Here is an 18,275-nt window from a genome sequence, read left to right as displayed (position 1 = left end):
AAAATATAATTTTCAAGGAATTGATGAAGGCATTTATGCAGAAATTTTACTCTTACATTCGTGGCAAAAGCTAGAAACTGGTGTAGAACTCTTCCAGTTGCCTCAATTCGCAACTCAGATCAATTTGTTACAATCTTCATTTCTAAATTTGATGGCTATGATTATGAATAGGTATGTAATGAAATTGAATATTTGCGAAGATTTGAAAATGAGCCTGTTAGTGATTTTAATATTCAATTTCATTTGAATTGTTTAAAATTTAAAATCAAACATAAACCTACAGAAGAAGAATCATTAGATTGGTTTGAATATATTAGTTCTCTTCCACCCATTCCTAATCCATATGAAATTAATTCAAGCTTTGTCCCATCCTCTTCCAATATAAATGAAAATTCCAATTTGGATGTGCAAATAAATTGTGATGAAGTGGTTTCACAAAGCTTGGAAAATATTTCTATTCAAATGCAAGAAGACAACATCAACAATTTTGGAGAAAGAGCTGCCTTGGAATCTGAAAATTACTCTGCGGTCAATTCAGAAAATCAGATCGCAAATCAACAAGTACAAGCAGCAATCAAAGTAAATAATAACACGCAACCTGCTGTACAAATTTCTGAATTTTTCCATGATGAGAAAATGCCGAAATCAGAGCAGCAAAGCAACCTTCTTCAAGAAAGCATGAGTACGCAAAGGAATGATTTAGAATCTAAAATTTACAATGAGCATAATGCACAAGAGTTCTCAAATAGAGACACTTTTAAATACATTGTTTCAGGTTCACATTTTTCCCTTTATCCTGATATTTTTGATGATGGTAATTTTTCCCCTCTTGGTATTAATGATTTTTCAGAAAATATAGAGGTTTATCTAAATGAAATACCAATCAATTTTTATCAAGATGGAGAAACAATAATTGATCATTCTTTTGCCATTAATGAACATGAAATTCTTGTTCCTCCTTGTTTGGACATATTGAATGAGATAGAAGGGAATTCTAGAGAATCTTGTGAAGTCATTTATGATAATTACTCTGACATTGAGGGTGTTGATTTCTATTTTTCTCAAGAGAATCCTCATGATAAAATTCAAATAACATCTGAGAATGAGGAACGCTTCAATTTAGAAATTATCCCAACTAATCCTCATTTTAGAGCAGCAAATTATCTTCATGATTTCACTATTCGAGAAAACATCCCAATTTATGATTCATATCAGGATCAAACTCCCATTCCTATTCATAATCATAATTCGTTTTCTAGTTCACAAGTTGGAATTCGAAATTACTCAAATTCCATAATTCTCGCCAATCCTTGTGAATTTTTTTTTATTTCAAAACGATCCCAATTGTGTTGTAACATTAGTTGTAATAATAGTGATTTCAATTTATTGTTGTTTCCTCACTTCTTTTGTATAAAATCAGATTTATTTTTAGATTTTTGATACATTACGCTGGCATATTGAACACTTTACTATCAAACACTCAATTGATGAATTGCCCTATTGGGAAATTGAAGTTTCATGTTATAACCATGAACATCAAAAGCTGTTAACATGTCAACGTCAATCGATGTTCATTTCTTATCAAAAGCTTCTATCTTCTCAAAGGCAATGTCAACAAGAGAATGTATTTTTACAATCTGGCCAGCAATCCAATTTAATTAATAATTTTCCATTTCATTTGAAAGATTTCCATTCATTTTTCATTGACTCATTTGAAAAATGTTTGGAAAGTTTTCTTTCATGGAAGATTGTCAATAGCTTAACATTTACACATAACGCTAATGATTTTTTCCAGGCCTTTGAATATAAAAGCTCATATCCACAATATGGCTTGTTATCTCTTCCTTTGAACATTTCCCAATCCTTAATAGAAATCCATCCAGATTTCTATGATCCAATTGGTATTCAATTGGAAAGGAAATTTCAAGAGAAAGAAATTTTAATTAAGTTACTAACAATAACTGTACATTCTAATTTCAGATTTATCTTCCTTAGTTTAGTTAGATTTGTAATTTTATTACTAACATTTGAACTGTACATATATGCGGCAATAAAAATGAGAGAATGGTTACACTGGAAATATGACTATACCTAGTCATTTTCATGTATATGGTTAGAATAGGAATAGAATTAATTTAGTTTGTTTGTTTTGTGTAGTTAATTTGTTTTTAACAATTGTGCAGATTAATATATATATATATATATATATATATATATATATAGATATATAAAAGCAATCAGCCCTTCTCATGCGTGTTCAGTGAAACATTTTCTCCTTATCAGAAAGTTTAAATTCTTGTTTTCCTCTTTTAAAATTTCTTGCAGCAATACCTCTACCCATGAACACATCTCTGCCTATTTCGAATAATGTATTGACAAAATTTAATTGAGTATGCACTTGGCACACATTCAAATCTGTGTTGATATTCTTCCACAAATTAGTGGCTTAATCTCATTCTAATCTTTAGTTTATTATCTGATGCTGCAAAACGCATCATATTTATTTACTGAAGGCATTATTGAATAGTCACTATAACAATACAGATTTTTCTCAAGATTAATTCGGAATGAGCAGAGGTAATAAATTGTTGTTTCACTTCAAAAGGGAAGCATAGTTTCATATTTATTTCTGGTAAATTTTATATATTTCCTGAACATAAATAAGAAGATTTTATTTAGGCTGATTACTCACTCCGATTTAGAATAAATGATGAGATAATGTTGAACGAAGTCAGAATTTTGATAAATCCAAGGAAGAATTTGAAGATTCATGAGGTAAAATCTACAGACAATTTTCTTCCAGGTACGCATTTACAAGTTCGCTCTCATCTATTATTAGTTTATCTTTTCCTTAGTTTATTTTTTATTTTTGTTCTGTTTTATTTGCAGGTTTTCATTTGCTTTCAAAACTTGAAGTAAGAAGCAATCTCATTTCAAATTTACGACAGGTTCAAGGAAATTCTATTTGTGATTCATTAGAATTTGAGCATTTTTAATTTTGCTTTCATTCATCATTTCAATTTGGTTTTCATATTGTTGATACTACGGTGAATGCATATTCGCAATACTACCATCTCGCTCATCTTCGTCAATAATTTCCTTCCGATATCACATCATCCATTTCACAACCATTTGTAGCAAAATATTTCATCGAAATAAGCCCTTAGCATTTTTTGATAACAAATTGATGATCTGAGACCTCCTCGCTCATATGTCATATCACATTTCGCATATCGGAGGTTTGCAATTGAATATACTTCCATTATCATGAATCGCCGATCTCCGATAAATGACTTTACCGATATTGCGATGTTCTCATAATTCAGGACCCGATATCAAATTTAAATCTAGTTCATAAGAGATATGGTGTCCGTTCAATCATAATAGTGATGAGAGCATAATTTTAAAGGGCTGATGTCTTGGATCCGATATGTTATCAAATTTTCATCATAAAATTATCGGGTCCACTCTTCATCGCATATCGGCGTATTGAGAATTGTTACATCATGCGCTTAAGATTGCCGATCACGATCGCCGATTAGCCACGTCATTCATCGCATATCGACATCGCAGGAATCATATTGTGTTACATCGGGTGCTTAAGATTGTCGATCGCCGATTAATTATGTCATCCATCGCATCGTCGATATCACAATCACTTCATCGCATTATTATGGCCATACCACTATTCTGAATCGCGAGATGCAATGTGCGATGTGCGATTTGCGACATGACTATCCTCGATTCTAAATATAACATTTCTTCAATGGTATGATGCACATGTTCTCATCGCATGGTCTTAATCAACAATTTGCCATTGCAATCTCCGATGCGATAGCTTCCAATGCATGCCTCTAAGCCATTAACATTTAATTGATATATGGCATAGCAACAAAGGTGAAGTCTTGCAAATTAAACTTGAAGCATGGTGAAGAAACATGTGATGCGAATTATTTGATATGGCAATATATTATTTTAAAAGCGAGCTTGGATAACCACTATGGTAAGAAAGCAGTTAATCACCAATTTGTAGCATATTTAAATTATTTTCATTTCTCATATATTTCAGTTTTAAATATATAATTCCATAATTAAAAAAGGAATTCAAGACCTCTCTATCTTCATATTTAAATTTTATTATCTTGGATTTGGTCTTGATTTTGGACAATTTATAAAATCATGGAGTTTATATGAAACTTATAATATTTTGAGAAACAGTCATTACTGCAAAATTTCATTCTCATTTCTGATGCATTTGTTTTCCCTTGAACACTAAGCATTCCATTTTTACATTTTACTGCTTGCTTTAGTTTAAATAAAATAAATAATGATTTTGGGTTATAGGATTTTGGTTAGTTTGACTTCTTCATGTTTTTAATGTTAATTAAAATAAGAAGTCAGCTAGTTTGGAAAAATTGATACCTTTCAGGTAAGATCAAAAGCAATTATCCAATGGTAAGATTCATGTACCCACTTTCATTAATTTCCATTTCGTTACTTTAGTTTCATTTTTGTTTTTCTGACATATGAATCTGTTTTGCAGCTCTTCATAAAAGCTTTCAATCCTCGGCCAGATCATATTTTCGAAGTCCTATACTTTTCTCTTGGCTTTATTTCAAGAAGCAGCGATAATCCTCATTGAAACAGCCACACCAGGAAGTTTCAGAACCTTTAGTCTGTTTCTTTAAGAATTCATTTTTTAATTAGAAAATGATTAAGATGATGCTTTGAAACAAGAAGAATGATATCAGACAGAAAGTTTTCATTGTGGCTGAATTTTATCGTCGCTGCTATCCAAAAAGCCTAAAACACTTACAACCCTGCAAGGTATAATTTTTCTGAATCTCAACATAAGAAGGAATGATTACATGATTATTTTCTTTTACTTCATATTGTTGAAACATTGGTATAACCATTCTTGTCAGAGTTTGTATTTCTAAACTTGGATTTTCCTTTCCACTTTCAAATTTCTTCATTTTTATTTTGGTTTGCTGACTTCTTTTCTCACTTTGGCTTAAATTCTTTTCCTTCGGTTTTCAGTTTTGATTTTGGTGACTTTGCCGTGATTTATATGGAAGGCTTATTTGTTACCTAACAATGGTTAGCATACAGGGAGGAAAATTGTTAATAGTCACCTATTAGCTTTTTCTTAAAACTCTTAGTAAAGTTTGATTTTCTTATTATAAAGGTAGACATATTTAAGGAAGAGATTACCAATCAAGAGAAGTTGGCAAAGTATCATAAAATCTGAAAAAATTCTTTTTCATCAAATTGTAATCATTTTGAGATTTCAAAATTTCATTAGGATCTTTCAAAGTTCTATTATCTGTCAAGAAAAGTTATTTTTAACCAAGTAAAGACACTTTACAGCAAAGCACCTTTAACTCTGAAATTGTCATTCTTAACTCTTAAGGAGTTAATGATTCTCCCTATCCCAAAGAGTCTTATTTTTCTAGAGTATAATCCATAAATATATTTAAACTTAAAAGATAAGAGGTCTCATCATGAGCCTGCTTACCATGATCATAGGGAAAAAAAAGGCTGACATTACCAACACTGCTAAACAAACCAGGGTGATGGCTTATGATTGCCAACAATTATAAGACAAGGGGTCTCATCACAAGGCAGCTTGTTCAGTCCAATTATAACCAGTGAATGGCATTGTCAACTATCTGGCTACCAAACCAGGACAATGACTTTTAAAAACTAAAAAATAAAATAAAAAATATAATATAAAGAATAATTTTTATCGCATCGGGGGATCGGGTCGAAAGTTTTTATCAGACATATTTTAAATAACCCCGATACCTACCATACCCCGATGTCGATGGCCGATACCCTCATGTCCCCGATCGCCGATCATGAAAACCAAATGGCTTAAGGCATTTAAGCAAAGTTCTTTTTATAAACTTTGGTTTTTGTTTTAAAGTTTCAACTCACTCATACGATGAGTGAGTGAATAAAGAAAGGAATGGAACGAATAAATGGATATATATATATATATATATATATATTTAATATTAGTTTAAATATTAATATTTAAATTAATTAATATATGTAATATAATTAATTTAAATAAATTAAAATGTAATTATTATTTAAGATTAATATTATATAGTTTGTAAATAATTAATTATATATTAGTTAGTGAGATTAATATTAATTAATTAATTAGTTTAGTTTATGATTAATAATTAAATTAGGATTAATTAAAATTCTAATTTAGGATTAGATTTTTAACTAAAATTCTGATTTTTAGCCCAGCAACAGAATTTCCAGATTTATGCCAGATTTGATCCATTAACTTTGGAGGCCCATAGATTGAGTTATACTTGGTCAAATGAGGTCCAGGATGGCTCATTGGAAAGATAAAATCAAGGAGAACATTTCTGATGAGGTTTCACTAATAGATTTGGTCATTTATTGGGCCGAAAATCAGGCAGAAGATCAAGCTCCGAATTTTGAAAACAAAATCAATTTTCTGAGTTTTGTTTTCATTTGCCCAAGCCTCTTCTAATTGCAGATTCGCTCGTCAATGATATTCTTGGCCAATTAAAACCATCCCAAGCATTAATAGAAAGCTTACATTTTATTTTCAATTATGTATTCAATTGTATTTGATTGGATTTGTTTTAAATGTAAGCAATGAAATTTTGATTTTATTGTTGCATTTTAATTTATTTTTGCAGGAAAACAGTGGAAGAAATATGGAGAAAAAGATCTCAGTCAATAAGAATGCTCCAGCAATTGAAGATTAGAATTTTTGAGCAAATAAAATTGGATTTGACAGATTTCTCTTCAACAAACTTTCCTCTCAAGAATTCCTTTGCAAATGTTATAAATAGCAGATTGCAGAATGTAATGGAGAGGGGTTGCTCTCCTCTGCAATTTTAGACTTCTAAAAGCACTACTGTAATAGGAATTTAGAGTTGTAGGAGAGAGGAGAGAAAATCTTAGATCTGGGGATTATTGAGGATTTTTCCTTTGTATCTTGAATTATGTATGAGGGGCAGAGTTTGCACTATTGTGGCTCTAGTTTTGAAGGCAGAAGTTCAAGCAATGTAAAGGACTGTTGGAGACCAGGGATAGAGAAATGGATGCAATAAATTGGTATTTTTAATACTACTATTTCAAATATCAGTTTCATTTTTATGGTAACAAGAATGTGTCATTTTATTCATGTTTGTGCACTATTGTCAATATGGGTAATTTGTCTCAATGTTGTTATTATGTATCTATGTTCTTATGATCTAATTTCTGATTTATGAGTAACTATTTGCTCAGAAATCTGTCTTATAAAACTGATTTACTGAATGGTAATGTGTTGTGAACTATTTCCACATATTATTGTTTAATTATTAGATTTACTGATTTAATAATCAATATCATTTTTGTGAACTACTTCCTAAGTGTTGTTGGTTTATTATTTCAGTTAAGAGGTCTCAATAGGATGTGTTTTGCTATCCATAATGTCAGTTAATTGAAATACTTCATTAACTTGATATTCATTATAAACAAGACATATCTAAAATCCCAATACGTTAAATATCTTGCTCTTGGTTGGGTTAGATCTATATCTGCCTAATTAAGATAGGATTAAGATTAGTTTCTTTTGCTTGCATCTTAGAATAAGTTTGCATTTAGAGTAATTTCTACATTCTTTTAAGTCCTCTTCTCAAAGAGGCAAAACTTTAGTCGTGGCTTGGCTGAACCCAAATCAGCTTAAGGGTCATTCTCTTGCTTGATCAACTAGATGAAGTGATATGATATCCCTGTCTATTGGTAGTTAAAGATACATAATAAACCAATAGCGATAGGGAGAAGGTAACTGGACCTAGTTAAACCAGTCGGGGCCACCACACCAAACGGAAAAGGAGCTACTTTAAGGTTCGGACCGGGTGGTTATCCCCCATTGTTGTTGCAGCGATTTTCGAGGCATCAATAGGAGGATAGTAAACTGGTGAAGGCTCCTATTCCTGCAGGTGTAAAGTTATATGTTGAAAATTGTCCCAAGACACAAGAAGAGGAAAAGGACATGTCATGTTTTCCATACTCAAGTGCAGTCGTTAGCCTGATGTATGAAATGGTTTGTACTAGACCATACACTGCACATGTAGTGGGAGTATTGAGAAAGTTTATGTCAAAACTAGGAAAGGAGCATTGGACATCAGTGAAATAGGTTTTTAGGTATTTGCGTGGCACTAGTGATTATGGTTTGTACTACCAAGGAAGACCAGGATTGGACAGAGTTTTGGACATCCATGTCTTTGTTCATGCAGACTGGGTTGGAGATCTAGATAAGAGAAGATCTACAAGCAGGTATGTGTTTAACCTATCTGGAGATGCATTCAGTTGGATGAGTAAGAGACAACTTGTAGTGGCACTTTCAACTATAGAGGCAAAATACATGGCCGCCACTCATGCAAGCTAGGAAGTAGTTTGGTTGCAGAGATTCAGTTCAAATATGGGGTTAGTACAAAAATCTATAAGGATATATTTTGACATACAAAGTGTAGTTTTCTTGACAAATAACCTTGCTTATCCTTCACAGAAAAATCACATTTATGTTCACTATCACTTTGTAAGGGATATGGTTGAGGACAAAAAGGTGTTGCTGATAAAGGTGGACACTTTAAAGAATATTGCAGATGCATTGAAAAGGTTTGTGAACACAGATAAGTTCTCTTGGTGTAAATAAATAATGGGCATTGTAGGTTTGGACCAATGACTAATCACTCCTATGGGCCCCTGTGGAAAGAAAACAACAAGTGTGAGAATGTTGGGTGCGTGTTATATTGTTTCCATGACTAGTAGACCTACCTATGGTTTTGTGCATTGATTTCACACATGGTTTTGGGCATGATAGTCTTCTACCCATGGTCTTTTGTAGATATAGTCAAGGGAACTATGATTATGTTCTAATATAGGGTTAATGGATTGGGGTCAATGCTTCGACATGTATATATATGTATTGTAAAATTGAAAGGAATATAATGAAAAATCAATCTGGTAGTCTTGGTTTTGGGATACAAGGGAAAAAGAGGCTAAGTCACTCGGTTAGGGAGTTTTCCCAATTTGGACTAATTGCTAGACCAGTAAAGAAAAGATGAACTAAAATAAGACTTAAACATGATCGTACACTTATATCACTTGATGATATGACAAGGAACACTTAGAATACAAGAATAACATACTTCCCCACAATGCAACAACTTTATGATAGCTTACACCAAGTGTGACACCAAAGATACACTTTGCGACGAAAGTAACGACACTTGTGCGACAATGCTTGAAACTTTAGACATGAGCATGATACATGTTTACATGACAATACAAACTAATTTACAGAAATATTACGCCCATAAACAAATTATAACGATATTATATACATTTTGCAACACTTAATGTGATAGAAGACGAAAATTGATAAAGTGTGAATGACACTTGCAATATGTGAACGACAATGAAAACAACACATGCCAAAGAAAACATAACATGAAAAATACACCAATTAGAGTAAAATAAATAAAAATATACTTTCAAAAGCATGAAAATTACACTCGTTAAAGAAAAGTGCGCGAAAGCGATACTCTGCAAAACTTGCCAAAATAGAAGTACAAACACACCTAGAAGTGAGAAAATATCAATGTTAGATTGCACTGACTATCGAGATGTATTGAACATTGCATAAGCACTGTCTTTGTGTAATGTACTAGGCTTATTTGAGCTTGTGTGAAGGAATGCGCTCATGAATTCATTATAGATTGAGTTTGTGTGAGCAGGTGACTTTGACACTTGCAATCCAAAAAGGGAGCTCAAAGACTTAACAAAGCTAGAAGTGACTGCGTAACAGTTGATCACAAGATCTGCAATAGGCTCCAAAATTCAAGTATAGGAAACATTTTGGAGGGTGTTTTTTGTAGTGAAAACACCATTGTTTATCACTTTAATAATTTGGGTTTAGACCTATAGTTTTCCCTTGCAAATTGACCTGATCTAATGTTGATTTACAATAGTCCATAACTTCTCATTCAAGAGGATTTTTCTGAGACAAATATATCATTTGAAAGGTATTTACGAGATTTATGAAGACATTTTTTTTAAGATATTTTCAGCATCATAACTTCATCAAAAAAATTAACAACTTCAATCAATCATATATTCTTTTAATCATACCTTGTGAAGGGTCAAACTGTCGTATTGCTTCGTAAAGAGTCTTGTTGCTTCTTTGATCATGAAGGATGGTCTTGGTTCTATTGTCCCATATATCACCTTTGACATTAATGACATCTTGTTGCCATCAATGGCAACACTATGTGCAACAATATCCCCCTTTGTCATTGATGGAAATATCCCTAGGAATGAATTGAATGTCAAAGAAAATCAAGAAGTCCTCTTATATAATTGAAATGATGCGATCTTTCCCTACTCAAGTGTAAGTGAAAGGCATTCAATATCTCCTTGTCCAATGTCCTTCTTCTTGTTACATCATTGTCTATAATTTCTCACCCTTTGACATCAATGGAAAAGGGTTATAGATATTTATACAAGGTTTCCATGCTGGCGATCCTACATGAGTACATGTTCCTTGATGATATTGTGGACCTAACTAAGCCATGCTTCCTACTTGTTGAAATATAGTCACCCCCTAATACCATGTTTCTCCTTATCACTAGTGATTTTTCTCGTTCTCCCAGTGAGACCATGCTTCATGTATTCTTGTACGTATTATCCCCTTGAGATTATGCTTCCACTATTGTTGTACTCCACTTCATGTCATTCTCTTCTCTTTCTTTGTAGGTTCTTATTATATGCATGTTATATGTTTGAATTACATTTGAGATATCATCATATATTCCATACACTACCTTCATTCAATAAATGATTATTTAATTTTTGCTTTGAAAACTAATGAACTTGAAGAAGCTTTCTCCAAAGGATTATATATGAGGAATCAAACCCAATCGAGGTCCTCTTGACTTATTTTCCATCTTTCATCATTGATAGGATATCCTTCTCTTTTGCACCATCCAGAATTAAGTCTAGAGTATTGCACTATATGGCTTTCATAGTGACATATGTGACATTCAACATCAAGCTTCAATATTTGCAGATATTTTTTTTCCAAGGAAAAAAGCGAACTTTTTTATAAGAAGTAAAAAAGTTACAAGCAGATGAGTTAACATTCTGAAGTGTTCTGCCTAATAAAAGGCCAGCCTCCTCTAGTGAGGATCATCAGCACCCCTACACCGTGCTGCTCAAAAAAGTGCACATGCTCTCGGCCTAGACAGCCGTAACCAGAAGGAAAAACATGATCAGAAGTCCGAAATCCAGCTGGGCCTCCTTTCAAGAGGAAAACGACCCAGCTGATCCCATACCGATATATAATATCCGCAATCCGCTCTAAAAACCAGAGCATCATAGTATATGAAAGGTGAACAGTAACAAAACTATTTAAAAACATATGCCACCAGATTTCCTATGAAAGACAGAACATCTAGTGCATATAGCATAAAAAGAGAAACAACTATGCATATGGAGGATGATCCGACACACGGATCTGATCCTGGATCTGCTCGGTTATTCTCCACGAGCCCAAATTTTGTTGAAGACCTGCCTTAGAAAGCCCATCTGCAACCTCATTGAATTCCCTGTATATATGTTCAATGGAAAAAACATTAAACTGCTGCTTTAAGGATTGAATTTCTTCTAAAAGAGGCAACAACATATAATTCTGGCATCTGAATTTCCCAATAACCCAGTTTATAACATTCATAGAGTCTCCATAAATCTGAATAGTGAGGATGTTTTTTTGGATGAGCCAACAGAGCAGAAGTTTTAAAGCAGAGAGCTCAGCGAAGTTATTTGAGCCCATTCCAACTCCTACTGAAGCCTTGAGAGAGTGTGAGTTATTTATGTGAATGCATATCCCAGCACCCGTGATATTGTTTTGTGCGGCACCGTCAAAAAAAGCCCACGGAATCCCATCCCGAATATTGGGTTCTTTCCTCTGTTTATGATTGGCATGTTCCTCGTCCAAAGGAATGCTGTCAAGATTCAATATTTGCAGATATGGATGAGGTATTCTCTTTATTTGGTCTACACGTCTCCATCTAGTTGCTTTATCATAATCTCTATACCTCACCATATCATTTTTCCAGTAATCCTATTCTGTCTATCTAAAATTTTTACATGATAAACAATAAACAAGAAATTTACTTTGATACCTAGGTAGAGAAGGATATCATTATCTTCTAAGGATGCTTATCAGCAGAGTCATGTGCCCTTTTTGTTAAAACCTTGCATGATCCATAAGTATTTGTTGATTTCCAATACCTATCCCATTATTTCATGTGGATGTTTTGCAATGAGCAGTGTTCATTGTATTTCCTACATTATTTTGTTTTGTGGATATTTTCTCTTCATTCTAATTTCTTGCATTCTACTCTTTTCCATATTTTCCTTGAGAATCATTGAAGTGCACATACTTGGCCTGGTGTGCCTCTTACTTTGGGTCTTCAAGTGAGCTATTTCTTGATGCTATACAAGTCTAATCAATCTTCTTGGTATGTATTTCATTTGATGACACTAGTGGATCATTGGCTTTTGGTGTCTCACAATCTTGATAGCCAAGACAGGTTTTCATAACAGGAGACCTTTGCAAGTGAGAATATGATCTAGGGATTTTTTCCCTTTGTTGAAATTTGAATTAAGTTTCTCTAATTATTCTCAGAGGTGGACAACTTCCTATTCCAATATTTCACATATTTGTTCCTTCTCATTTGAATTTTCTAATAGAAACTCCTTTACCAATTGTTATTCTTCTAGTTTAACTTTGAGAGAAACAATGGTGTCCTCATTCATACTTTTGTATTAAAGTTGTTGCATAAATTGATCTTTTCCTTTCTTGAGAATATTGATTTTTCTTTTAATGCACTTTTAAGTTCTCCTTTAAGATACACTCATCAATTATGCTTGCATTAATTATATTGTCATTGTATTCCTTTTAGTAAAAATTATTTTTCTTTCATGTTTTCTTCTTATTTTGATACTTGGGTTTGAATATTGAATCATTATCACTTTCATTCATCTTAGCATAAGGAAATTTAGATGCATAATGACAAATTATTCCAAATTCAAAACATTTAAAAGGAAGCTTACGTTTGAAATTTCTAGTTCCTCTTTTGATATTTCAAACAAACTTATCTTCTTCTTCATAAAAATTAGAGTTTTTTTACCCTTTTTATTTTTCTCATTTTTTTGCTACCTTCAAAGTACCTCCCTTGATTCTCAAATTGTTGAATCTCAACTCATATTCAGAAAGAGTTCCATGAAGTTTATCTATGGTCATTTTGTCAACTTCTTCTAGTTCATCAAGGGTTGATATTTTTGTATTGAATCTTGATGAAAGTGATCTCAAAACTTTTCAAACAACATAACTATCAGAGGATTCCTCACCAATACCTGCAATGGATTTGACTATGTTGTCTATTTGAAGAAAATATGAAGCAATATCCTCACCATCTTCCACATTCAAACTTTCAAATTGTCTCCTACTTTCTTTCAATCTAACTTCTTTAACTTTATCATCCTCTTCATAATAAGTTTGAAGCTTATTCCCAACATCGTGAGTGAAGTTTCACTACATTAATTTAATGAATTCATATTCTTCCCAACCAATTAAGATAACATGCTTAACTTGTGAACTATATGTGTAAGCTAGCTTCTATGCTGCATTTATGGGAATACCATTGGGAACTTTATATTATTTGTTCACAATTTCCCAACCTTTTTCTCCAAAAGAGATAAGATATGCCTCCATCCTCATTTTATATAATGCATAATTGGTTCCATCAAACGTAGGGTGATTCCCCACTACTCTGGTAGTGGTCATTTCTTTGTGATCTTTGACCTTCCAATAGTTAGTTGTTCCTAAAGGCACCTGGTCTAACTCCACTTCTTGGCCTAGAAGTCACACTAAGAGGGGAGGATGGGTGAATCAATGTCAAGTAAATTTTACAATTACTCAAAACATGCATTCATTTAACAATTATTATAAACAATATATCATCATTTATCATAATGCATTATCACATAAGAAACATAACTAGATTCAATAAAAGAAGGCATCACATCACAAGGAGACACAAAGTTTTAGGTGGAAACTCATATGGGAGAAATACACCAACTCTTCTTCTACTCTCTCTTCAATTATTTAAATAAATTTGTAGGCCCCAGCTTGTTGGAGGCAATTCCCCCCAAAAAATGCAATCTTCTGCTTTCCATAGGCTACAACCTGATTGAAGCTCCAACCTAGAAGCAAGAAACTGCTCATGATAGGCTAAAAAATGAGGCACCAGCCTCTGAGATGAGAAAGCTCCAACCTTATCTAGGCTCCAACCTAATTGAGACTCCAACCTCGATAAGGTGTGGGACCCAACCTACTCTAGGCTCTAACCTAATTGAGGCTTCAACCTCCTTCTTCAACATCCTAGTGGAGCTCTATTTCATTACATTTTCAAAATGGATCCACCATCATCATATATCACTGAAACTACATATAAGGAACATGTCACAACCTATAAACACTACCTGCAAATATTGTCACATAGACACTACCACTATCCAAATCATTATTTTTTCCATGACACTTGTTACCACTACATTTCCATACAAGTTGTAACCATTACATTGAAACCTTTATACTGATTTCAAAGCATTATATTAGTCACTCTTGTAAGTTGTCATGCTACCGCCCATATCCTGCTTCAATCATATATTCAATCCACTCATTCAAACTCCTCATTAAAAAGAATCAATTTAATATATCCAAATTAATTGCAACATACTTCTAGACATTCAAAACAACATAAGAGGTTTTTTCCATCAAAAGATCGTCAAAAGAGAAACAAACCCATTTAATTGCATCCATCTCTTAATATTGATTTTCCAACTTTTTCCATAATAAAATTGGATCAATATAGACCCCAAAAATGCAAAATAACCATAAAGAGCTTTATATTAAATTAAATATTTGACAAATTGTTCCTTTCCAATTTTTTTTAATAGTCTGTTGAATTTTGGCAATGACTACTAGAAGTGGGAAATTGTTTGAAAAAAAGGAAAAATATATGATTTAAAAAAACTTAAATGTTCACCTCCGAGGATTGAACTCATGACTACAAGTCGAAAACACACATGCCTTACCAACACCTCTTTACAATGTGGCTTGTTAATGAATCCCAAGTCCTTCATTATATTCAATATGTGGGTGTAGTAAGTGGGTTGAGGACAAAAATCCTTTCCTATATCCAATCTCATCTATGTAATCAATCAAGAACAATGAGCCATCACTCTTGTGGCTTCAACCATTTCAAAACTTCAGGTGGCCCATTCAAACCAAGACTTTAGGGTATAGTTGATTTGGCCATTTTAAACTAGGACTTCAAGGTATAGTCACATTGTTACTATAATGTGCATTACTCATATAGTAACTAGGTCAAGGACAAAAATATATGATATAAAAAACTTGTGTAACACCCTTTGGGGTAAATTTGCATATAGCCAACATAATAAGAACAAAAATATAATAAAAATATCAGCCATCAAAATCCATATAGACATCAGTACATTTGCACATGAAAATCAAGGGAATGAATTTTTCATTAATAAATACAATGAACCAAACGGTGATGGGACTACCATGTTCCACCCGACCATATATTGGTTGAGCCAAGTCTCTTTTCATCCAATCACCCTCATTCCATATTCCAAGCATGAATGTGGGACTCATAGAACACATAAAACACACCAATCAATGTGGATGCCACCAGAGTTCTCCTCTTACACCGTGAGGAATTTGAGTGCTTTCTAGTCTCTCAGGCTTTACCATGAATCCTTAGTCTGATATAGGGATCAATAGGCCCTACATTGAGACATACTCTCCAGGATTTAGCGTGCATTTGATCCCATAATCACTAGGCCCAACGAAGAGAAAATCCACCTCTTGGATTTATTATATATCTTTCCATTCACTGGAAAGGATTCCTAGGCCCACCAAGGCACACAATATGGCTTTACCACAACCCATAGTTTATTTTAAGGGTTACTAGGCAAGTGGCTTCGTGCATCCTCAGTCTAGTTCAAGGACCACTACCACCATGTGTTTTTCAATTCGGAGATCCACCCCACTCAGCTTCAAATCCAATCTGTCCATCCCCACAAACCGCATGAGAGAACCCATCTTATCAAAGCTATCAGGAAATAGCAAGGATAGGCTAAAAATATTGTCACACCTGGCAAGACCCATGCCATGGTACAAAAGAAACACATTCAATCCCATGCATACCAAAAATAGCAAGGAAAATACACTTGCAAGTTGATACCTACAATGAAGCCTGTTGTAGCTGCTTGATCCTGCCTTTGCCTTCTTGATCTTTGCTTCCTCTTGCCTTGTTTTCCTTTCTTGTTCCAATGCAAAAGCACTCCAAGAAAGCTTTGAGTGTCCAAGAGTAAGAGAGAGAGAGAGAGAGAGAGAGAGAGAGAGAGAGATAATAATGAGAGAGCTCCAAAGTTAGACTAAAAAAAGGTTCACTCTAAAGGAAGAATCTTTCCAACTGATCCTTAGAAGCCATTTTATTAATGAGGCCTCTATTTTCTTCATTTTCCATTATTTTCCTTCAATTTACCCCTCACATGCAACCTGTGACCTTCCACCTTCCTTTTCTCCCAATTTCCATTATTTTCATAAATAAAATGCCAATTAATGCCTCATGCCTTTCCAAATCCTTAGCCATTTCCTTGGCCACTTTCCTTAGACATAACCAACCAAATGAACACACACTAGGATGTCTTACCCACCATTTAGCAAGGAATATGTGTCCCATCGTTTGTGGTATTTATATATATTTTACATGGAATTTTCACGAGGGCTGCTACAGAACACCCCCCCCCCCCTTGGGGGAACAATGTCCTCGGTATTCAATGACACCTATAACAAACAAGACTACTGAAAACAAAACATACTTCCCATGGAGGTTTATAACATAGCTCGTTGCAGTATTTACAATGAAAGACATGCTCAAAATCAAAACCTCATGAAAACATGATAATATATGGCATATTGGAGCTTTATAACATAGCTCATTATGGTATTTCCAATAACCACATATACACATATGCACATTTTCTCAACAAAAAAAAAAATAATATGATGCCTATATTTGTAACAAGGAAATCAATAGGCTCACACCTGCATCCTCAAAGTAATACCAAGATTCACCTCCTTCCCAGGAAGTCCAGAATCCACTGCAAAATTAAATCTGCATCTAATGTCCAATGCTATGATCCTATGCCACTTATCCTCTCAGTGAATAGTTAACGACTCATTGTTCCAAGGCACACTCCCAATGTCCATTTGATTCCATCTGGAAATGCTAATGACCAAAACAAATCCATCAGTGACCTTCCCTTATCTTTTACACAATCCCTCAAGAATATGGTCACCCCTTTCGTGCAGTCACTCACCTTCCAAGTTCCGTTGGCAGCCCCATGCCGGGAAATCCATAGCTTGGCAAGGCTTCCTCACATCGGAAGATACAAAAAACAAGGCATATCCATACCTTAAAACCATGATACCAGTCATAGCATTCTCATGGAAATCAATGGACACATTTGGGTACTAGTGTCCCACAATGGCCCTGCTTTTGAATTGCTCTACGAGCATATTAGTGCATTTCTAATTTCTTTCACTATTGGTACTAATTCTTGCAGTCGATTACAACCACCCAACTCGGCATGTTCATGCTTCGTGTACCAAGAACATAACTTCCATTAGATTCAAAATACATTGAAATAATGTCAAATCATACCTCATTGGTAGTTCATCAATAAGGTACACTTGGAAGCATGTTCGCTTCCTTTCACAAGAATCCAAACTAGCATCTTTGACCAAATCAATGTGTATAAAAATATCACATCAGGTTAGCTCAAAACACAACCATTATAGATCAAAATCATAAATCACATGTAACCATCATAAATTAGAATCATAGATCATAAACCAGAATCATAGATCATAAATTAGAATCATATATCATAAACCAGAATCATAATTCACATGTAATCATCATATACTAGAATCATAAATCACATGCATAGTAAAACTGAAATACAATACCGATACCTATCCTTCATTGATCCTTACTTTTGCCTTTGTTATTTTGTATAGACACTAGATTGATTTCCACACCTAGTGCCTTCTCCTCTACCAGGTG

At 33.7% G+C, this 18,275-nt stretch overlaps 1 protein-coding gene across 1 annotated transcript; it reads right to left on the bottom strand.

Moving 5' to 3' along the window:
- Positions 1-11,527: 11,527 nt before the first annotated feature.
- Positions 11,528-12,148, bottom strand: LOC149194145 (uncharacterized). Its single transcript, XM_089407561.1, has one exon. It carries the CDS (start codon positions 12,146-12,148, stop codon positions 11,528-11,530), a length of 621 nt encoding a protein of 206 aa, XP_089263687.1.
- Between the last annotated feature and the right edge of the window lie 6,127 nt (positions 12,149-18,275).

This window comes from Pinus tabuliformis, chromosome 2_2, assembly GCF_031772625.1.
Source record: "Pinus tabuliformis cultivar Carrire ecotype Pingquan chromosome 2_2, CPIR1, whole genome shotgun sequence".
Classification (NCBI taxonomy): Eukaryota; Viridiplantae; Streptophyta; class Pinopsida; order Pinales; family Pinaceae; genus Pinus; species Pinus tabuliformis.
The sequence above is the reverse complement of the archived record's forward strand: the minus strand, read 5'-3'. Positions and strand labels throughout refer to the sequence as shown.

Excerpts from the sequence above, each read along its gene's own strand:
- LOC149194145 (XM_089407561.1), bottom strand. The coding sequence starts at position 12,148 with ATGGTGAGGTATAGAGATTATGATAAAGCAACTAGATGGAGACGTGTA.